Genomic DNA, 23,205 nt, shown 5'->3' with positions numbered 1-23,205 from the left:
GCCGATTTGCATATAAAAGCTTTTCAATGAGATTTTTGGAACGCTAAACGCCTGTTTTGGGTGAATAAGGTGTATGGCTATGACGTAATCGTGATGTTAACAAACCATTCAATAGTTTTCTGGACAAGTATTATTCAAAGATTAGCTTGTTAGGCCTATTTTTGTAACAAAAAAAAATAAAAAATTTAAAGGCAGGGTATATATAGACCTACTTGTTGTGGTAATTGTCGATGAGTTGCCTCCTTGTGAACTTCACGCTTGAATAATTTCCATTGAGATTTGTGTTTTTGTCCAGACTGGGTTGGGAAAGGGATTCAGTGGGATATTAAGCAGACTGTTCACTGTGCGGGAGGGGGAGGCAAAGACATTATCCCATTTTAAACTAATCATTTTAGTTATTTTCATTACTTATTTTTAATGTATCGAACCATTTATTTGGGAGAGTGCAAGGGTTATGGGGGGGGGGGGGTGGGCAACTTGCGGTAACATGGAACAATTGTCTTGGGGAGAAGGGGAAAAAGACAATTAGAGCACACTGATCAAGTCATTCAGCTGTTATTACACCACCCGTTCTTTTCAGAACCACCACATACTCTTAGCAGAGTATTTAGAGATATTTCCACATTATATAGCCGTACATAGATTTTAGTAAACATCTTTGATACCTCAGCAACTTTCCAATGTAAGGGGTGACAGCAGTTTTGTTTTGCCTTTTCTATAATTATCTCATTAAATGAATACAATCCAACCAAACCATGTTCCGTACATCAAAGTTTTGCAGTAATTTAATAGTACATGTTATACATAATCAGTTCAAATGAATGAGTTATCAAATATTATAGTAGATTACAAATTGAAATTAGCAAAGTTGAACTTTTCCATCTCATCAAAGTCATTGTTTATATTAATATGGAGTGAGAAATTATTAGTTGACCATGACTGGGAAGGACTAGGTAAGTCTAAAAATCTAGACCAAAAACAGGGCCAAATGTTACAGAGCTGCTTAACGCACAAAAAAATTGCTTAACAGTTTTCTGCTAAGCAGAAATGAGCAGGATACCAGTTACAAATTATACAGTTGACTTGGTAGTGTGGCTGGAAACCTCATTCTGGTAAGCAAAATTGGTTGTGCTTAGCAGCTCTATGAAATTGGGCCCTGGGTTCGTTTTGATCCATAATATGCTTTTGAGATAAGAATATCTCTTCTCCAGTTATTCATGTTGTGATATCAATTAATGCGTAATGAGCGTCGCCAGGCAAGACTAGAAGGGTTGTCATATTCACAACTGATCTTCACAAACTTCCAAACAAAATATTTGAACTGTTATTTAAGAAATAATAATAATAATAATGCAAAAGTTAGTACAATAAGTTTTACTGAGCTTAAAGTTTAAACATCTAGAACATTCTAAACAAACTAAACGTATATATTTTCTCTCATAAATATATTAAATAACATTTACTTTTAGCAGGGGCAGATATCTAATGGCACAACCAACACTGAGCAAACTTTGTTTATAACATTAAACCCATTGTGCTGTATGGTGTCTGTATTTATCTGGGGGGGGGTCACTGTTGATAAAATAGTTTGAAACTGGCACTTCCTTTGTTTGGCAACTCCCTTGAGCTATAGATTAAGAGGAGCTTCTGGAAACCAAAGTAAATAGATCAAAGAGCATGATTTATTTTATATTTTTGAGTGAAATACAGTTCTGTTTATCAGGCAGACTTTAGGCCAAGTAACAAAAATAGACCAGTTGATTGTCCGAGTTTTTCCCCAAAAAGAGGAGGATGAGTGCCTTTTTATTTTTTATGGCCGCCGAGCATTTTAATTCAAACTGGCCATAAGATTAGTAAGTTAACTATGAGAAATACACAACAAATTGTCTTAAAAACAAAACAAAAATTAAAATATAAAATAGTTCCAAAAAGGATGAGGGAGGGGACGATAAACTGATATTCTTTTTTATTTGGCCTTAAGAGTCTGAATTCAGATCTAAAATTCTCACTCCCGGTCTATGTTATAATGTATTATTAGTTCTGAATTTTTGTAACCTAAGTCTGCTAAGCAATAACTCTCTGGGCTAAGCAAATTGCCAGGCTTAGCTGTATGAAATCATGCCTCGTCTATTCTAGAGTGCAGGAGTCATGGGTTCGAATCCTCGAGAGGAAAATGGGAAATCAAAATCAAATTTACATTTTTTAATTGACAATCATATTATTGGTACTAAAGTCCCTCTGCGGAATAGACGTACACTTAGCTGTACATCTACTCTCGTGCTAAATGGAATATGTAGAAGTGTAAATTCACCCAAAGTCCTTTGTTTTATTTAAAATATATTAATAATACTGGAACAAGTTTTTGTTGACATGATTTTTCATGTTGACAAGGTCAGTGTTTCTGAGCATTCCGGGGCATTTTTTGGAAGGCAAGACACTGTGTTGTTTACATGGGATGTTTTTTATTTTGTCACGTGGTTGGTTCACCTTACACAAAGAAATGGAAAAAAATAACAGATGAGTACACTGCAGCGATGTAGTCTGACTAGCACTTTTCAGTTTGAATTATTCAGAGTATATCCCGACGTCAACAAGTATCAATTAAAAATAGTAAATAAAGTTAAACTTTTGAAACAATAAACACCCTACAAGAATAAAAAGTCAAATTTGACAAGTACAGTAAGTAGTGACAACTATTGGTTTGTTTCCTTGCATGGAAGTTCAAACAAAATTGCGAGACAGCTTTTCTGGGTGACAAATATCTGTTTTTTTCCTTGCACCTTTGCATGGCATTTCAAAAACAAAATTGCGAGACATCTTTTCTGGGTTTTATAAAGTGTAAGCAAATGCTTGACCAGCAAACAACTTTGCATATGTTGAGATACACCTAGTGAGAACACTGGTTTTTGACAATAACCAATAGTGTCCAGTGTCTTTGAGCGACGTTGGTAGGAATAAGGATCTGAGTGGTCAGTCATATATGCTTCCAAAATATCAATTTAGTACTCTAACAGCGAACAGCAATCTTTATGTGTGATTTACCTTATATTTTAGGCGTTAAATCACCCATACTCCCATGAAAATGTGCCGAAACACAAAATGGGCATTTTACATGTACTTCATGGCTCTCGTCTACTTTCATGTAAGCCTTCATAAGAAACAATGCTGACCAAAATTGAGAATAACACAACGACAACAAAAAGAGTGTTACAAATGTGAATACATGATAACTGAACATGCACAACGATTATCAAACTGGGGGGAGAGGCTGGTGGGCGTTTATACCGATCAATCCTTCCTTCGGCCCCCAGTGTAATCAGAAGGTAGGTAAACAACCCTTTTTTGGTATTTGGTGGGAATTCCCTTATCTGACCTACTACAGTCGCTATAAAGTGAATTGTTTAAATGATTACCACCCTGGCAGTGGAGTTCACCTGACTGGTCATCATGAGCGGGCGTATAACCTCGTCCATTCCCGGGCCATCTTGTCGTATCTGTCCCTGTCCGTCTTGTAGACCCTGGCTATCTCGGGCACCAAGGGGTCGTCGGGATTGGGATCGGTGAGTAATGATGAAATGGATAGTAGTACTGTAGGAAACGGGAAGGAGAACAAAAACAAAGTGGTGTCTTAAACCAATTAACAAACGGCCTTCCTCAATCTGAAGCCCAGTTGGTATTTCATGTGTATGCCAACTCCTAGTGAATTTGAAGGTACAATTCTATAATTTGCAGCGATTATTTTGCTAGAGTTGACCACTTTTCAACTTGAAGAAATTGTTGGTAGCAGATTTTCTATGCATTCTCACTGGCTTAAGTATGAACTGTGCTTAACACAGCAGAGAACCAAACGTTAAGTTGGTAATTACTACTTGTGATACAAAACTAATGTAGTAGGCTATCTTGCCTGCCAGAAAATGCCTTGGATGTACACTGACATTTGTTTTGGACAGCAGCAGGCTTTGAACTCTGCTTATGAAGGGACACAGCAATTTTCCTCTGGCACAGCGCACAAAAGCAAAGGGCACCACGGCGGTTGCTGTGGGTTATTGCAAGGCCTGCAAAACGGTGACATTGTCTACAAACCATATTGAATATGACGTCACCTTTCAAATATCTGCTCTACAACTACAACATGGCGTCTGTGAGCGTGTGCGGGTGTGTGTGCATGTGTCGTAGATATCAAACTGGGAACGCTGCGTGCTTAATTGAGGTACGCATTTAGACGCGCATACGGTTTGCCCTACAAGATGGCGACTTGCGTAGCAACAAATGGGTTATTCAATACGGTCTATTGACACTAGTACTAGTGCTAAGTTACCTTTAGAGACGGTTAGCGCTGGGGACCACTGTGACCTTAGTATGTCAAGGCAGATGCTTCCATTTGTGTTAATGTTAGGGTGGTAGATTTTCGTCCTAAACTGGACCTAACCAAAAAAGAGATAACGAGCATAAAATGGTCAGACAGGTCAAGAAGCTTGGTGTTCAAGGCTATTGGTAATTACTCAAAATAATGATTAGCATAAAACCTTACTCGGTAACGAGTAATGGGGAGAGGTTGATAGTATAAAAAGGTGTGAGAAACGGTTCCCTCTGAAGTAACATTCCCTCTAAAGTAATTTTCCACGAATTTGATTTTGATACCTCAGAATTAGAATTTGAGGTCTCGAAATCAAGCATCTGGCCTAAAATATACGATAAAGTATAAAACTGCAAACATCTTTGGTTTTTGAAAGAATAAAGTCAACACCAACCAAAAAAAAAAAAAAAAAAATGAAAAATTTCTTACCCTTGGTGGTTTGAAAGGATAATCTGAAGGAAAATTTATCTCAAGGAAAAAGACTCCACTGGAATAAACACTGTCGACCTGCGAGAGGAAAAAACGGAAAATCAAGTTCAATTTAGTCCAGCTGGTAAAGGCATTCCTCCACAAGGTTTTAGGGTGTCAAAATTTTGTGAAATAAAAAAAAAAAAAAGGTTGTCCAAATTGTTCACTTACAATACATTTACGCGCAATTACCTGTAAATGACAGAAAAATAGACACCTGGACACCCCCAGCAAGCGGGCTAACACTGTGTTACTCTACATGTCATGGCTGAGCGGTTAAGATATGTTGAGATACACCAAGTGAGAAGACTGGTCTTTGACAATTAACAATAGTGTCCAGTGTCTTCAAGGCAAAGACAAGTAGTAACACCTTAGATTTTAGAACTGCTTAGTTGACTTAATCATATTCAAATCAACTCATTTTGGGAAGCCAAATAATTATTATCATTATCAAGTAGCAAAACACAAAAAAAGGTTATACAAAATGAACTTACTGGCCCTGTGATGGACGCATGCCAATGGAATACTGAAAAGAAAAGAGACAGCATTTAAACAAAATATAACAGACTACACCAAAACCACAGAAAGGGTTTGAACATTAAAACATAGAGGTGTTCTAAATTTAAAGAGTGCACATTTCAAATAAAAAAAAACAATTTTTGGGGGTAAAAAAAAGAGGATTTTATGAGCCAGCGACCTACAGGTCTACATTCCTTTCCTGTGCTGTGGGGGGGGGGGGGGGGGGGGGGGGGGGGGGCGGATGGAGGAGGATGTCAGTCAGGAGTGCTACACTCGCATTATATTGACCCTCTTGCATGGCGAGTAACACAGGCGCCTTTCCTGTTGAACCCCGTTTTGGGGAGTTGAAATATGCACAAAGGAATTGACCCAAAAATTGATGCAAAAAAAATCTTCAACACATTTTGAGGCGGTGCCTTCCGTGTCTGCAAGAAGTCAGTACTGCCAAGGGGGGGGGGGGGGGGGGGGGGGTACATAACCCTGGATCATGCCCAGTTTTTGAAACAGCCTAGGAAGCAGCATTGTAGTGTTATCAACCGGAGGGGTGCAACTTATTTATCACTCTAGCAATCTAGTGAGTCAGTGTGGTCAAGTGGTTAGACTGCAGGACTTGCAATCACAAGGTTGTCGGTTCAAATCCCCCAGCTAAACGCTGATTTTCACAATGACTAGAATATATATTGGCGTCTAGTTACTGAATCCCAATTTCTTGATTTGTGTAATTATAATCATAGACGTTAAACCAATGTTTGTATGAGAGAGATTGGCTGTTGCCAGCTTGGTGTTTATATCCCCTTGTGGGAGTTTGCCGAGTTCCCTTGATGGGAAGATCATTCAAACAGCTATTCTAATTATATAATTCAATTAATACTTACAGTTATCATCTACTGGCCCTGCTGAACACATTGCCAGTGGGTCTCGTCCTAGATCTTTTAATTCCTACAAACCAAACAAACAAAAAGTATTGGAACGACATCATCAATACAAACAATCCCAACAGCATCAAAAGGCCAACCCTGCATGTCAGGCCTGGAAATCCATCTGACTCATCATCGTGTCATTTCATAATTAATTCTGGTTGTGAAGCGAAGGACTCTCACTCTCAGAAAAGCGAACTACAGCTAACTGTACCCTAGCCAAAAACTGAAGTGGGATTTTTCTCCAGGATAAACGTGTGCAGATAATTACCCACGTTTGTCCTGGGAAAAAACAACGCCACACACCGGGGTCGACCTAGGGGAGCTAAACGAACGCACCCAATAGGTTTATCGTGATTCAGAACCGAAATGCGTTGTGGGTAGGCAGCAGAGGGGCTATTTTGATTTGTTCGTCGACCGTGTTGTATGTTGTGATGCTATATCTTTGTGTGGGTTCAATGGCGCCCTCTCTTGATACTTTTGTAAGTTGAGTTACACTAACACAGTCATGACAGTGGTTGTGGATGGTCTTGATGTTTTATCAATAACGACTTGGTCCATGATTTGCTGACCATCATGGTATGGAGGAAGAAACCATGGCCATAAGGTTTATCGCGAATAGCAAAATATCAATAGAGGGCGCTGTTGAACCTACACAAAGGTATCTAGGCGTTGCGTGCACGGGTCGTACAAACTGCTAAACCGCCCCATATTCCTTCCCACAATGCAGTGCGTTTCTGAATCGCGATAAACCTTATGGACTATGTCATTGACATAGTCATCTTTTATGTCGCCCGAACTGGCTGCCTGCTGCCTGTCTAAACAGTATGTTTAAAGCCATTTGACACTTTTGGTAAACAGTATAGACCTTATGCACGTGACGTCATTTCAGTACGGCGCCCACCACGCCTTGAGGTCAAAAGGAGGTTGTTCATTGGCCAATCTATATGTGTGTTTCGATTGTTTCGTCACCGTTTGACCTCAAAGATGCGGCTGGATGACGTCAATGCATAAGGTCTATTGTCCAAAGTCCCACACTTCGTGTATCACAACTTATATATAAAATAGCAAACCTGTGAAAATTTAGGCTCAATCGGTCATTGGAGTTGGGAGAAAATAACGGGAAAACCCACCCTTGTTTCTGCACGTTTCGTCGTGTCATGAAATGTGTTTTAATAAATCGGTAATTCTCGATATCGAGAATTGATAATTAATTGTTTTAATGTTTTCTCAAAAAGTAAAGCATTTCATGGAAATATCTTTCACCATTACCTTCTGTAAACCCTGTAAGTTATTTGTAAATCTGTGAACTTTTATTTTTTTGTCTGTTCCGAAAGTGTATAATGGGTTTTAAAAGCTTTCCAAGGCGTTTTCATGCAGTATAGTTTCTGAAGATTCAGTACAGACTTCAGAGAAAGTTCTCAATTAAAAAAAATTGACGTCTTTCGTTTTCGTCTTTCCCGTGATTTTTTTCTGCACTATCTTACCTTTTTAATTCGTGTAGCCGCCATACTTCTTCCCGATGTTTGAAACAGTAATTTACACAGATAGTAGCGTTCTTTCACATAAGAAGCTTCCTCCCATTGAAATTGAACTGAGAGTAAAGGGAAAATCGGACGTTTATTCCTTATAAAAATGTCATAATTATTTACGTCTATGCGCTAGCTAGTTAGAAATAATTACAACCTGGTACCACGAAAAGAACTGTTTCAACACCCGAGATGAAGCCGCTTTCGAATTGTTACTTTGAGTCTGGGTACCAGCCGTAAATATTATTGTTTTTTGAACGAGTAGTTGGATCTAAAACTTCCTCTAGAGTTTTTGTTTGTTTTCATTTGTCCCAGTGTGGATGTTTAAAAAAATATACATCTCGAGTTTAATTCTTCTGTAGAGATAAATGTAGCAAACCTTATGTTCTCAAATACATGTCTTTGGCAGTTTCTTAGCAGGTTTTAGGCGTTTTAGGCGACTATTTTTTTAGGCGATTTTGAAACTTTTTGGTTTTAAATTGTATAATGATGTTTTGAACGTTCGTTGTTCGGCCGGCTGCATCTCTTGCTGGACTTTAATAAAAGAGGATGGAGACCGGCGCCGGCGGCCCCCATGCAACTTAAAAAAGAATTCTTGTGGGATTAAGCTCCCACTGCGAAAAGAGAAAAGAAAGGGAAGAGGTCATAACTTTTTACCAATTAATTGAATTATGACAAATAAATCATAATTTTAAGTAACAAAGCATACCAATTAATTGGGCCAAGCAAGCCATCGACCCCCCCCCACCCCCACCCCCATCCCCACCACCCAGCCGATCATCTCCTCATCAGCACCAAAACACAACTCATGCATAACTGATTAGCACCAGTGTAAACATAATGCGGTACAAAGTTGACAGACAAATATAACTGCGTGTTTTTACTGCTCGTCTGCTGCCCCTTTATTACATACAGCTATACCGTTATTGACAGCTTAATTATTTGCATATAGCGGGAATCGAATCAGCAATGGAGACAATTGCAACTTTCTTCAAAGTTTCACTCCCAGAATACTTGCGGAGCCTGCCGCTTCCGGATACATTTTTGGGATTTTTGACGCTGGCAGGTATGTGAATCATTATGTAGTGGATGGGTGACATTTCTACCTCCATGGTGACATAACTCATTTTGGGCTAGAATGCGCTGGATGGATACGGTGCATTCCAAAGCTCGCCAAAAATGATTGTTATTGTCTGCTATTGTCAGCGTAGTACAACAATTCACTTAACAGTACACAGACTGCATACACACCTGCAAATCGTGGGCTAATCCATTAATTAGGGGGGAAACACTTGCAGTTCAGTTGGTCAGCTTTTAAAACACTTGTGCAAAGACATCACAAATTTTCGTTATATTTTACAATGGCTTTCTTGCAATACTTATTATTTCCTTGGTAAATCTACATTGTTAAAATAAATGATATTTCAACACAGTCCCTCTGCCACAGTTTCGGAACAGGCCATTTTTAAAGGAAGGCACTAAATACTAAACTCCACAGCGGTTCGGCCCATCGGAGAATACCCGAGCGAGAATGACCTTATGACGTCATTTTGCATATGCTTGCATCTTTTAGACATGAAAATATTAACAACCAGGTCCTAGTGGGGTTAGTCCACTCTTATGTAACAATTCCCCAAACCTGCTGCTACAAATGTACTTGAATAAAGAGGTCTGAAGCAGTGCTTGCATCTTTTAAACATAAAAATATAAACAACCAGGTCCCAGTGGTTAGTCCACTCTTATGTAACAACTCGATCCCCAAACCTGCTGCTACAATATAGAGGTCTGAAGCAGTACTGATCTTTTAGACATGAAAATATTAACAACCAGGTCCTAGTGGTTAGTCCACTCTTATGTAACAACTCCCCAAACCTGCTGCTACAAATGTACTTGAATAAAGAGGTCTGAAGCAGTGCTTGCATCTTTTAAACATGAAAATATAAACAACCAGGTCCTAGTGGTTAGTCCACTCTTATGTAACAACTCCCCAAACCTGCTGCGTGGGGGATCGTCGCGAACCGTGCCGGAATGTTCCGAGAGCACACGAAAAGTTCCGAACCGCTGTAGAGGTTAGTTTTTAGTGCCTTCCATTTTGGATTTTGAACAGCCTGCAAAACTAAAGAGCGCCCTCACAAGGTTCAAGGTGTTTTATAGGTCAATTCCGGTCGCCATTTCGTTAGTTTCATCACAAGGCTTTGGACTGTTTCTCTGCAGGATTTCGCGGACTCGAGAAGGTTCCGAATTCCTGTTTTTGACACATTTTGAATAAAAATTAATATTGCTTCATCATGACCATCGGATGTAAGTATGCGAGAAGCCGTGCGTAGGTGAAATGATTCGACCTAAAATTATGTATTTTTGTTTTATGCAAATGAAATTTATTCAATCAATGTCAGATTCAGAATGAATGTAAAGTTTGTTTGTTTCGGACACAAATCTGAAATATCTATCCATCCTCTATAGTATTATGTCAAGTTGGGTCATGTGATAACCCCATCCCAGGGGTGGGGCAAGGGAATTTATTTGGGAGGAAGTATGGAAGTGGAACGTTGGAGGCCAATTTTCCAGTGGCAAATTTGTTTTGTTTGTTTTTTTTTGTTTGTTTTTTTTTGTTTGGGGGGGGGGGGGGATGGAACGGCTTTACGTCCCATCCGAAAGGACGAAGCAATGGTTAAATGTCTTGCTTATTTTAAGGACACAAGTGTCACGGCTGGGGATTCGAACCCACACTCTGCTGATCAGAAACACCAGAGTATGAATTCGGTGCTCTTAACCGCTCGGCCACGACAATTTCAATACCAGCCCTTCTTTTTGTGGATTTTCATCAATTATTATCAATCATCTCAAATTTGTTGTTTCTACAGGCAAAGATTGGCTGTATATTCTTCCTGCAGCAGGAGCTGTGGGCGTGGTGGCCTACTTTGTGGTGTCCAAGGTTAAGTCACAGTGTGCAAGTTGTGGTGACACCGTCATCAATAGAAGTGTGATGAAGGACCAAGAGAAGGTCGTCCACTCCTACGACATGGAGGATCTTGCAGACAGTGTCGCTTTCTGCCGTTGTTGGAGATCAAAGAAGGTAGAGAACCTTTGTTGTTAGAAAATTATTAAACTGATAAATTATGGTATTTACTTTGAAAAAGACACACAGGCCTCGAACTTTGCTCTTGAAGGGGGCAATCACGGGGAAAATGTAAAGTTTGTAATGTATTTGTACTTTGCAAAGGGCACCACAGCAAAGGCACAGGGCACCATGGCAACTGCTGTGGGTGATGTGGGTTTATTTCAAGGCTTGGACACCCCTCTTCCTGATGCCAATAACCAGTGACTTCTAAGGTCAAATGGGGTCACACTCTGTGTAGCAATTGTTAAGTTGTTCAGATGATTTGTAGATTGTAAAAGAAAATCAATGTTTGGTCCATGAGTTATAATTGGTTTCAATTTTTAACTGTCTACTTAATTTGTTTCCTTGCAGTTCCCGTTCTGCGACGGTACACACAACTCCCACAACAAAGCTACCGGAGACAACGTCGGGCCGTTGTGTCTCTCAAAGAAATGCGAAGGGTCTTCCTAGAGCTCTCACCCGCTATTCAAAAAAGCTTCAATGGAATAATCAGAGCAATAAGTTGTTTGCTGTGTTGAAAAAAATGTGTTTATTATCGTCCGAGTGGATGTTATTTGAAAAGTGTTGTGGATAGTATTTTATAGCTATTGGAAAAATCAGGTCACGTTTACAATCCCAAGAGCTACTCTGAGTATTCCCCGAACAGGAATCCACTGGCCAAATGCTACTTCAAATACCGGAAGACCTGCCGTCGATTTCACCAAACTCTTCCTAACTTTAAAGGATTAATCTTAGGACCTAGGATGAGTTAAGTTCCACATCCAAATACGTAGGACGCATTGAACCCATCCTAAGTTTAGGACGAGATACTAGATACTATACTTGAGATAAGATTAATCCTAGCATGTCGTGAAATTGGCTGCTGACCTGTCGGCTGGTTTAGTGTTGAAAAACATTCAAATTAACTGGTCCTGCTGGCTAGTCACATGTAAAATTAAGGGCAAACCCATTCTATTGAGCAAATGGTATTGCCACATACAGCCACAGGCTTGCTTCAATCATGAGTCATGACAACACAACCCCTTTAAGAGGTTTGTTTTCAGGTTTTTAAAGGAACACGTTGCCTTCGATCAGGCGAGTTGGTCAATTAAAAGTGTTTGAAAACCAATTGCTATTAAATGCACATGGTTGGAAAGATGTTTTAAAAGTAGAATATAATGATCCACACAAACATGCCTCAAAATTGCATGCTTTTCCTTTTGCTTTGCGAACTAACACAGTCGGCCATTTTATGGAGTCAAAAACTTATCATAGACCAAGGCAACGTGTCCCTTTAACTCTTCACCTTCGAAGTAGTGTTTCATTGCTGAAATGAACTGGAAGAAAATTGAAGAATTAATATTCTTTATCCTGATTTTTGAGTAGCATTATTTTGATTTTTGAGTAGCAACCCAGACATTTTGTGTAGAATTTTGCTCTGCTGTAGTATTATACATACAAGGGAAATCGTTCGCTGCTAAAAACCATTGGACACTTTCGGTACAGAAAAAAAAAAAAAAAAAAGTTCACAGATTTACAAATAACTTACAGGGCTTACAGAAGGTAATGGTGAAAGACTTCTCTTGAAATATTGTTCCATGAAATGCTTTACTTTTTGAGAAAACATTAAAACAATATCAATTCTCGTTAGCGAGAATTACGGATTTATTTTAAACACATGTCATGACACGGCGAAACTTGCGGAAACAAGAGTGGGTTTTCCCGTTATTTTCTCCCGACTCCGATGACCGATTGAGCCTAAATTTTCACAGGTTTGTTATGTTATATATAAGTTGTGATACACGAAGTTTGGGACTTGGACAATACTGTTTACCGAAAGTGTATAATGGCTTTAAAGAAATGCTATACTTTGGGGTTCAGCGACATCTAAATTAACATGCCGGTACTCTACCAACCGAGCTATATGTTTGCGGTGACCCTATTTTGTCAATATGTTTGTTCAGGGGCTGCCTTTTTTATGTGAATGTGATAATAATAATAATATAAACTTATAATGCGCACTTTTCCAGAAAACCGATCAAGGCGCCGACACAAAATGAAAACATTATACAATAGAAAATGAAGAATAAACAAAACATAACAAAACCCAACGAAAGTCTAAGTGAACAAGTGTGTGTTTTCAGTTTCCTCTTAAAGTTGTTGAGAGATGTTTGGCGAAGTGAGACAGGGAGCTTGTTCCAACTTCTAAGACAAAAACATTAACATCGGACACGTTGAGTCTTGTAGCATTTAATTTATTGCCATCTGTTGCACAGATGTATTTTTAAAACTGTACATAATTTTACAATAATCTTGACATCCAATGATATGAGAGAGAACAACTTCAATTATTAGAAAACATGTCAACAAGAACATTATATATATCTACATGTCATCCATGCAGTGATTTCAGAATCTGGGATGAGAGATTTGCAAAATGCGAAAATTCCTGACAATTTCCTGCAGGTGTGGGTTCCCCCGATTCTACAACTGAAACCTCCTACAAAACAGGAGGTTGACTGACTGACTCTCTGCATCAACAAAACGACAAATCTGCAAGTTTGGACACAATGTGGACTATTGATTTTCGCCTTTTGGTAACTACTACACTTTATAAAAGAAAATCCTGAAAAAAAAAGGAGATCGCACGCCTGCATAATTTTACAGTGTGTAATTGTTATTGATGCTAAGCCTTTATGCATTGGATATTGACCAATATAAGAGCTACAGGGCCATCTTGATTTTTCTCCATTCTAAACTATAGCAAAAAAATCCAGGCTGGAAGAAACAAAATAGTCTGGTTCCATTTTGTTTGAATGGATATTATAATTCATTACTGTTATTGGGTACAGGGAACATGACTAATATGCTTTCAGCATGATTGTATTTTGGATGCGTGTGTTAATACCTTTATGCAGAAGCGAAATTTACGGTAACACAAGCGGTAAAAAACCCACCCCAAAGTAACAAACTCTTTACACAGTATTTGAGTTTTTTGAGTTTAAGTACAAATAAAATTGTCTTTAAATGAAGTTCAACAAAACACGGTCTCAAGATTTTACTACCCAATTAAAAACAAAACCATTTTGTTCAACTAAGGCAAGATCACAAGCTTCATTGTTCTCTCTATTGGCATTTTGTCACGACATAAATTTTTTACAAAAGCGATCTTTTTATGTACAATAATTTACACTCAAATAATTAACCAAAGAGTATTTTAAATAAAGGCCAATGAAATTATCAAACACACAACAAACTGGGTATCTCGTCACACAACATTTAGATTAAGGAAAGTCTTGTTTTGAAAAGGAGCGTGCAAGGTGAATTAGTCCCTGGAAAATCTTTGCTGTTGATGTGCAGTATTAATCTAAGAACCACATGTCAAAATGCAAGAATTTTAACGGGATTAAGCAACAAATTAATTGTGTTTTTACATGGTTACCCTATATTTAAACATGTCACAAGATCAAAGAAGAATGAGAGTGGACCAGTTGCTCTTTGACCTTGATGCCTCTTTTGCAAAGAGTGGATCGCCTACAGAAAAGTAAGCGACCTATTCTGGCACATTTGAATAAAAAACCATTCCAGGGCTTATGATCGAGCAGTGTGTGCTGAGAAAACAAATGGTGTTTTGAGTACCCCCGGGAAAGAGGTTGCAGATTGTTCAATTACAATCACTAACAAAACTAGATTATCAACTAAATGGTTATTCAAGCAAAAAATCAAGTGTTTAAATTGTCATTTCCAGTGCCTTACTTCGAAAACAGACAAGAATACCAGATAAATAATATTGTATTCTTTTTAACAAACGTGCCTTTCCGAAAACCCATTTACAGTCAAGTGTTTAAATTGTCATCCCCAGTGCCTTACTTCGAAAACTGACAAGAATACCAGATAAATAATTCTGTATCCTTATTAACAAACATGCCTTCCAGAAAACCCATTTTACATCATTAAGACTACTTGACGACAAACACAACGCAATGCAGACTACAGCTTGTACAGAAAGCTTGTCACACAATCTTGATTTCGCTCATCAATGGTTAGATTTAACTGATACCACAATCTGTGCCCAAATTTCATGGCTCTTCTTACTGTAAGCACAGAATCGGCGCTTACGGAAGCAGGGAATTATGTGCTTACGGCAAATATAGCTTTTTCCGCTTCACCTCAATAAATGGAACAGTCCAGATTTCGTTGTGATTGTATGCTGCAACAATGCACTCCGAACATGCATCCAATTCTCGTACACTGTAGTCCATTCAGCTCAAAGGGATTCAGACAATATTATATTAATTTCAGTATCCGATGGTTTCTTAAATATATTACGATTTTTTAAAGTTGACCCAAAATATTCGGTATGATAGGTGGCAGCCAGCATAGCCATGGTAAAATATTAACACAATTTTTTACAGGCGTGATTTATAATTCTTTCTTTCTAACACAAGAAACCTATGAGAAGTACAATATTTACTCGATGGTCACCTTATTTCAAAAACTTTGTATTTCTCAGCACAGTCAACCCTCGTTATAAAGAATGTTATAAAGAGATTCTGCCTATAAAGAGTACATACATTAACTACCCCTGTTCATCTTCAAAGTTTAGTTCAGGAGTATAAAACAGCTGGAAATCTGTGATTTACATAAACCCCTTCTGATTTTAAGTCGTATGGTTCCCGCTCTTTCCAACATGCAGAAGTTCAGTTATGAAACAGTCTTACAGAGGTTGTAAACAGACATCAAAACAATTCACAACCCGGATGAAAACATATCTGTTTACTTTGTACAATTGTTGATTTCCCTTTACAGCGCACAGGGACCTTACATTGATATGCGCTATATAAGAACGGTTTATTATTGTTATAATATTCTCTGAAGTCCCAAAGCTCATTCCTGCTTTGCATTTCTTTGTTTTGCTGTCCTCTTATAACAACATTCCTTTTAAAGTTCGGCAAGAAGTCCCAGCAATCATTTTATACAAAGAGTCGACTGCAATTTGATACTCATTGGAATTTTAAGTTATTCGAAATTGATAAGATGAGGAAGGTGGAAATGTCCTCAACCTTGCAGCAACAACAGTATGCTACACCCGTTTCAGAGTCGCGCCGAACCAAATTCTGAGCTAAGTACATGACAAGTTTTGGCGTCTGAAACAGTTAGGAGCGACTGGAAGCGCTAGATGTCGAAAGATCAACTGTTGCAGTTGTTCGGGATGACTTTGGAGTGCCTTGGTTTCAGACGTCGAACTTGTCATGAGCAAAGCCAATGTAAATGTTATGTTAAGTTCGCCTGTCTGAAACAAAAAGTTATTTGGGTCGACCCAGAGTCGCTCCTAATCTATTTGGATTGGCGCAACTCTGGCGCCCGTCTAAAACGGGTGTTAGAGATGAATAATTATTTAACCAGTAGTATCAAGTTTACAACGACAAGAATTGTATATTGTTCTTTGCTTTCAAATAGTCATGGAAACTACAGACCTACCTAGAGTGTTATTTCATCAATAACAAGACGTACACAACACCTTGAAAGTCCAAATATTGAGATAGTTGAAAGAATACATACTTCAAACAAGAAAAATACTTTCAGACAATTAACATTTTTTATAAAAAAAGAAAGTCAATATTTTCAATCAAAATAAAGATCTGATCAACACTCTGAATACATTTAAGCCTCTTTTGTACAGAAAGATAATTTTTTCAATTTTGGACATTATTAATAGCAGATAAAAAATATCACGATTCACGTTATTATTATTATTTACAAGCTGGTATATTGACTACTTCAGGTGGTTGGTATGGGGGGATCAAACATGAAATGTTTCGCACGTTGGTTGAGAGGCATTGATTGAGATTTGCCAGTTTACTTCGAACACAGTCTTCTTCAAGTCATCACTGAATCTCCTTCACATCTTCTTCACCATCTCAACCAGTGCCAAATTTATAAAGCTGTAAAGTAGAAAAATTCTGCTGGGCAAAATTTTCTTGGCTAATCCAAAAAATTACCGAGGTACCAGTCACAGCAATGGTAATAACTGTATGGTGTTCTGGCTGGTGAACGATTGATTTGATATTGATGAAACTACTTATTTCAGTTTGATCGTTGGTAACATTCACATAAACTCCGCTTCTCTTGGCTGGATACGAGGCAGTTGATGTCATCGTTAAGGTAAAGAGCTAACTCCATCAACTTGTTATGCGTAAACCAATCAGCACAGCATCTTGTCCTGGGATGACTTTACTTATTGGCAGCGCTGCACTGTAACCTGTTATAATAAACAAAAATTGAGCATATAAGTTAATATGCATCTTTAAAATTTTAATGTAATTACCAAAGGTATCTGAATCTGAATTTCATTAAGTTGGCAAAGCATCCTGAAGGAAAAAATCACACCACCTTTTTGTTGAGAAGACGGTGACGAAATCTAGTTTTAGATGTAGGAGGGAAACCCCTATAGGGAAACCCATGCAGTCCGATAGGGACTGAAAAAACCCAATCCACACGCAAGGCTCCAGTCTCGGTATTGAACCGGGGTCCACTGAGGTGAAAGGCAGGGGGAAAACCATAGAGTTATGTATAAGAACTAGAGGGCGCACTGGTGATGCTGCTTGCTCAAACGCGACGGGACCGCAAGATGACAAGTGCGCCATTCTGTACGCGCGTTGAGTATGAAATACACGTTTGAGTTTTCTTTTTATTTAAACGCTCACGCGATGCTGTTTGTTCAACTTACAAAATGGCCGCACAAACACACGCTGTGAGATGACTGTTTTGTAAACTTAGAAAATGGCCGCCTGCGCGCATGCCGGGGCGCGTATACAGGCCAGTGCGCCCTCTAGTTCTTATATATAACTATATGGGGAAAACACAAAGAGTCAACCTGACCGTCCCTTCAAATGTGAAAACGATATGGACACTGGCAATAAAATAAGGACATTATCCAAAAGTTATCCACTTACTTAAGTGTTTTGTACTGGTCTCTCTCATAGTTCGTCTCCGGTCCCTCGCTCTCGTATGATGCTAAGTAAAGTGCTGTATAGAAAATAAATTTAACTAATTAACTTCTGCATTCGTTTTGAGTTCTTAAGATAAACAACCTTCATTTTATTTAGAAGTGTTTGAACAGTGAAATTTCATCAACACAATTCAATTGTTAAATATTATGTTGTTCAGGGTATATAATTTATTTAAAGGAATTCTATTGATTTTGTTAATATTAGTATTTAGAGTTTGCCAATTTGAAACCAAGCCTAAACTAGCCAATAAGTCGATTACAGTTTGGTCAGAACAGCCACATCACAGCAGTTCAACCGAACACGCGACAAAATCTCAACCAATGACCAAAGCTCAAACATGTTTCTGGTGGGGTCTCCAAAACACATCCCAGGAATAAACAACATTTTGTTGGAATGATTGGCACACAACGACATCATCCATTAATTAAGGCAGAATTAAGACTCACAATTTTCTGAGAATACAGGTGCCGTGAGTAGGTAATTAAGGGCTTGTCTGTCACGTGGATAAGGGCATTCCACCTGTTTCCACGTCATGAATTCAGTCACCTGCTTTGCTGTTTGCCAAAATTTCTGTTTAACAGGAAACACATGTAAGACATCAATTAGTACATAAAATAGTAACGAGAGACGACAGCAGCATTAATACAGTGTAAAAGATTACTTTTCAGTTAAGTATGGTTCTATCTTCAGGCCTGTCAGTGGACCCTTTAAAAAAAAACTGAAACACTACATGATGTAAGAATGATCGTGTAATGTCAAGTGAGCGCACGTGATTTAGGCTGGCCGAATTGGGGCACCCCATTAATCCAGTAACTAGACTGATCTCACATTAATGTAGTTGTACATTACTGTGCTAAGGCAAACCAATTCCACAGGTAAATCACTTGGGTGGGATTAGAACCCACGACCTTTGCATTGCTAGAGCTGTGTCTATGACTAGACCATCGAGTGAGCCCGCTGGCTAGAGGCAGAACGAATCCTAAACATCGCAAAGGGTTTGTGCATACCTGAAAGTTGATGTAGCCATTGCCAAGTTTATTCCTACATCCTTCGTTCAAGAAGTAGAGATCTTTGACAAAGAGACTGAAGAATGGGATGACAATCTTATCGCAAGCACCATCTTGAGCACCCAGAGCTCTCTGCATTGCTGCCCTCAACGATTGTCGGTAGGTGTTGAAGTTACCCGAAGGATCCATTTGATGCTGCAAGAACAAAGGAAAGCAGTGATAATATAAGTAATATTACTTAAAAAAAATAATAACAATAGCAAAACTTATAACGTGCACTAGTCACCGATAGAGAGCCCAAGGCGCCTACAATAATACAATACAATAACTTACAAGCCATGGTCTCAGAGCCATGGTCTCTCGGAAGGGGCTAGAAAACATTTCACAAAATGTTTCACCATGCAAAGTAGACCGAAAAACTCACCTCTAGAATTTCAAACTTGTCCATGTTGACTTTGCCCCACGTCTTCTTCAGTCTTGTGACTGGACTCAGATTCAGGCCAGCTGTAACGAAACAAGGTTGATATTTATCATGATTCACTCTTGAGGCAGTATACTTTATCAAAAGGACACCGACATAAGACCAGTAGTCTGTCGTGGCCAAGTGGTTTAGAGCACCAGACTCAAGCTCTGGTATTTCTGATCAGCAGAGTGTGGGTTTGAATCCCAATCCTGACACTTGTGTCCTTCAGCAAGACACTTTAAAATAATTGTTTCTTCCTGATGTTGGAACATTAAAGCGTGTTTACAACATTGGTAAGATTGAAAATATAAAAGTTCGCAGATTTGGACATGCTTTTAACGGTATAAAGATGGTCATTGTGGGAAACCTTCCTTGAAATAGTTTTGCTTAAAATGCTATAGTTTTTAGGAAATGAGTAAAACAATTGTTCTTTTTCACGAGAAGACAAATTCTGTCAATTCTTCTGACTACTCACACATAATGGCCATCAGAGAATTGAAGTTTCCTATGTTATAACATTCCCTGGCAACGTCGATGAAGTACTCGATGAGTTTCGCTCGATGTTTCTTCTTGATGTGCATGCAGACCTCGGTGGCTACGAGGTAACTCAGCCGATTAAACCACTCGACGTACGCTTCCAGATTTTTGGTCCTCTTTAGGTCTAGCAGCCTCAGCTGGGGGTTAGAAAGATAAAATGGTTGATTAAAAAACTGTCCTCACTCACAGCACAAGTGATATTAAGTTCTTACATGTAAGGCACTTAACACAAATGATTAAAAACCATCAAAATCATTACAGGAACTATTTGAAGCATAGACAGACAAATTGTGATGAAAATTCTAGGGGAAACCCACGCAACCAACTTGGGACAAAAAAAAACAATCCACAAAGTGTCCCCCGGCGTGATTCAAACCGAGGTCCTAGAGGTGGAAGGCGAGGAAAGATACGGCGACGCCAATCGAACCACCCTAACAGTGCTTGGACTGAAGAGCAACTGGCAGTGTCATGGCCGAGCGGTTAAGAGCACCGGATTCAAGCACTGGTGTTTGATCAGCAGGGTGTGGGTTCGGATCCCGGTCGTGACACATGCTACATAAGATTGGGGAGGTAGTGCTTCTGCTCTACTGGCCAGGCTTCGAATTGATGATACCCAAGCCTACATTCGTATGGACTGTAAAAGGGGTAACCCTTTTTCAGTCCTAGGACTAGGTTGCAATGGCCTCTGGGAAAAAATAGTTGTAGCCCACACCTTGAAGTGGCATTCAGGCCTTGTGTGTCAGGCGACTTGCAAAAAAAAAAAAAAAAAAAAAAAAAAAAAAAAAAAACTGACGATGTACTTACTGTTGTGTCATTCTTCTCTTCCTTCAAGAAGGATTGCACAAACTCCTCTGGTCCAATATTGGCCAAGCGTTCCAGTTCAATGTGTGTAAGCTGCTGAGCTAATACATAGGCACTTGGGCATACATCGATGATGTTGGTTTGAAACGCGGCTGGGTTCGTTCTTAACGAATGCATCCTCTCTGTTGCAGCTGCATTCACTCTGGATAACACGTCTTCGTACTTCTCCAATGTAGCAAGCTGACAACAAAATATAGCAAAACAGATTTAGAACACATACCTGATACTTCAAATTCTTTCTCAAAAACTATGTTACTTCAGAGGGAGCCGTTTCTCACAATGTTTTATACTATCAACAGCTCTCTATTGCTTGTACCAAGTAAGTTATTATGTTAACACAATTATTTTGAGTAATAACCAATTGTGTCCAGAGCCTTTAACTCACACCCTGTTTTACTAGCAAACTACTCACCTTTCTAATCAGTGCTTGCATGATTTGACCCACATTTTTCCGCAAGCTCTGATCCACCGCTACACATTTCTGGGTGATGTCTCGAAGATGTCTCATCATGCGTTCATCTCTGAAGTCATACGGGAACGTTTCTGTCCATTCACTGAGAAAATGTAGAAACAGAGACGGTTGCATTAGCTTAAACTTTCTCCTATGTCGAACATTATCAGGGCCCAATTTCATAAAACTGCCCCAGCGGAAAATATTGCTTAACATTTTAACAATATATATATTAATAATCTTTTTTACAATCTATGCTTGTCGGCTCTTGTCATTAGCTTCTGCATGGGGACAACCCTCCATACATACTAAGGGCTTTTTCGAAAATTACGGCTTTGGCTCCAGGTACGGCCAGGCTAGCTTGGCCCCGCGATTGTTTTGACAATATTGAGCGTGTTTTGCGTACGCGCTCAGGGCTAAGCCGAAGACGGAGCCTGAAGCTGAATCCAAAGCTGAAGCCGTGGTTTGGAAAAGGGCCTACAAAAGAAGAATACAAGTACTCACATGAGCAACTGAAAGAGGTGGAGGCTGAACTTCTTGGACGACTCTCTATCCATCTCAGGACTTCCCAGTTTCTGTTGTCTGATGCAGACTTGACAGACATCGTGGAGAAGCTGGTGAGGTTTGATGAAGAGGCGGGAGTTGAGGAGGAAAGCAAAAAGGTATGTCCTCTGTGGAATGAAGAAGATCATAATAATAATATTTATCCAGGCAAAGAATTCACAAGTACATTGAAAATATATAAATAATTAAAAAACCTACATTAAACAACAGTTGGAAGCCCAGGAGAGCAAAAAAAGTTGCCAAAAGGCGTTTGTTCTCCCAAAACCCGAAAAGCAAGGATAAAGGTAAGACTGAACCGATTTTCTAATTTAATACTTCAATGAATACGGCAGTTATTTTTACTCCACTTGCGGCCAGACAGTGTCGATGAAGACGTCACTAAATTCTGAGTAATATAAACTAAAAAACACAGCAGGCACTTTAATTCCAGAGAGACTCTCAACCATTAAGAAGGAAATGTAAACAAACACTTCCAAAAAACCACAAAGACGTCACCAGGCAATTTTCAGGTTCATGTTCAAGGTACAGAGTCACACTGTGGCTTCTGGTTAGTCTACTAAAAGCCCAAAAGGAACCCTAAAATAAATACATGGGGTTGACCCAAGTATCTAACCACAAAGAGAGCTGCTGTGGTGGAGTCTACCACATGATTGTTATTCAGGCCTGCTGTATGACGGATCGGCAGGTGGATCGTGTGTTAAGTGTACAGGTTTAGCGGAAAATGTGACCTCTGACTTCTCAGTACTCAGTGGTCTACAAACTATGCTTAAAGGATTTTCTAAATACAGGCATGCCATTTTGTCATTGGAAAAAAAGTAGGATGTTACTGTGTACAGGGGCTGACCTTATACATGGTGTAGGCTTTAAACAGATTTTTCATTCAGGCTATTTAGTCACAATTTACTGATTTTTCCCAAAATTTGAAATCAGACCCAAGGTAGGAAGAATATCATCTTACATATACAGGATTTGTTCTCACCACTTTACTCCTATTGGTTCATAGCCATCAATTGTTTCTGAAATAAAACTTTGATTGGCTATAATTTTCACTCTTTTTTCTGGATCCTTCCCTTAATCCCTTTCCCCTCTTTTGTTTTTCTATAAATGGATATGTATTTGTTTTTACTTGTTTATGCCTCTGAAGAAGGTCCGGTTTGGATCGAAAGCTAATGCCATCTACCCTACTCATTATATTATACAGGATTGATAAAGCTGACAAAAATAGACCATTCATGTTTGGAGTAGTTACCAAAGGTACACCCTGCCTTTAAGGAACATTTGAAAGCAAAGATTTTATTCAAGATTTCCTGAAGGGACCACAGTGTGGTGGAGCATGGAGTGGAGGAAGTAAATTGAGTACATGTAGTATACTATTACAAGCTAGTACACATGTACCACTGGGAGACAAGGTCAAGTAAA

At 39.0% G+C, this 23,205-nt stretch overlaps 3 protein-coding genes across 5 annotated transcripts in view; 1 reads left to right on the top strand and 2 right to left on the bottom strand.

The window, feature by feature from the left end:
- Positions 1-758: 758 nt before the first annotated feature.
- LOC117303671 (ubiquitin-conjugating enzyme E2-17 kDa-like) lies at positions 759-7,944 on the bottom strand. Its single transcript, XM_033787928.1, has 6 exons — positions 7,749-7,944; positions 6,220-6,283; positions 5,320-5,351; positions 4,787-4,864; positions 4,319-4,424; positions 759-3,588 (listed from the first exon to the last, which is right to left on the bottom strand). The coding sequence occupies exons 1-6, from the start codon at positions 7,770-7,772 to the stop codon at positions 3,446-3,448; spliced, it is 447 nt and encodes a 148-aa protein (XP_033643819.1). The 5' UTR covers positions 7,773-7,944; the 3' UTR covers positions 759-3,445.
- Positions 7,945-9,930: 1,986 nt separating this feature from the next.
- Positions 9,931-11,637, top strand: LOC117303846 (CDGSH iron-sulfur domain-containing protein 1-like). The gene is made up of 3 exons (XM_033788234.1): positions 9,931-10,091; positions 10,655-10,866; positions 11,263-11,637. Exons 1-3 carry the CDS (start codon positions 10,079-10,081, stop codon positions 11,359-11,361), a joined length of 324 nt encoding a protein of 107 aa, XP_033644125.1. The 5' UTR covers positions 9,931-10,078; the 3' UTR covers positions 11,362-11,637.
- Positions 11,638-13,129: 1,492 nt separating this feature from the next.
- LOC117303786 (ras-GEF domain-containing family member 1B-like) overlaps positions 13,130-23,205 on the bottom strand; it is a 36,584-nt gene continuing 26,508 nt past the window's right edge. For all 3 annotated transcript variants that reach the window (XM_033788142.1, XM_033788143.1, XM_033788144.1), the window contains exons 3-11: positions 21,727-21,893; positions 21,184-21,325; positions 20,715-20,951; positions 19,849-20,047; positions 19,335-19,414; positions 18,911-19,105; positions 18,350-18,473; positions 17,847-17,919; positions 13,130-17,152 (exon numbers count right to left, since the gene is read on the bottom strand). In XM_033788142.1, the coding sequence (XP_033644033.1) occupies positions 17,125-17,152; positions 17,847-17,919; positions 18,350-18,473; positions 18,911-19,105; positions 19,335-19,414; positions 19,849-20,047; positions 20,715-20,951; positions 21,184-21,325; positions 21,727-21,893 (1,245 nt within the window). In that variant the 3' untranslated portion in view covers positions 13,130-17,124. The remainder of the gene's footprint in view (positions 17,153-17,846; positions 17,920-18,349; positions 18,474-18,910; positions 19,106-19,334; positions 19,415-19,848; positions 20,048-20,714; positions 20,952-21,183; positions 21,326-21,726; positions 21,894-23,205) is intronic.

This window comes from Asterias rubens, chromosome 20 (genome assembly GCF_902459465.1).
Source record: "Asterias rubens chromosome 20, eAstRub1.3, whole genome shotgun sequence".
Taxonomy (NCBI): domain Eukaryota; kingdom Metazoa; phylum Echinodermata; class Asteroidea; order Forcipulatida; family Asteriidae; genus Asterias; species Asterias rubens.
This window is presented reverse-complemented; position numbering and strand designations above follow the sequence as displayed.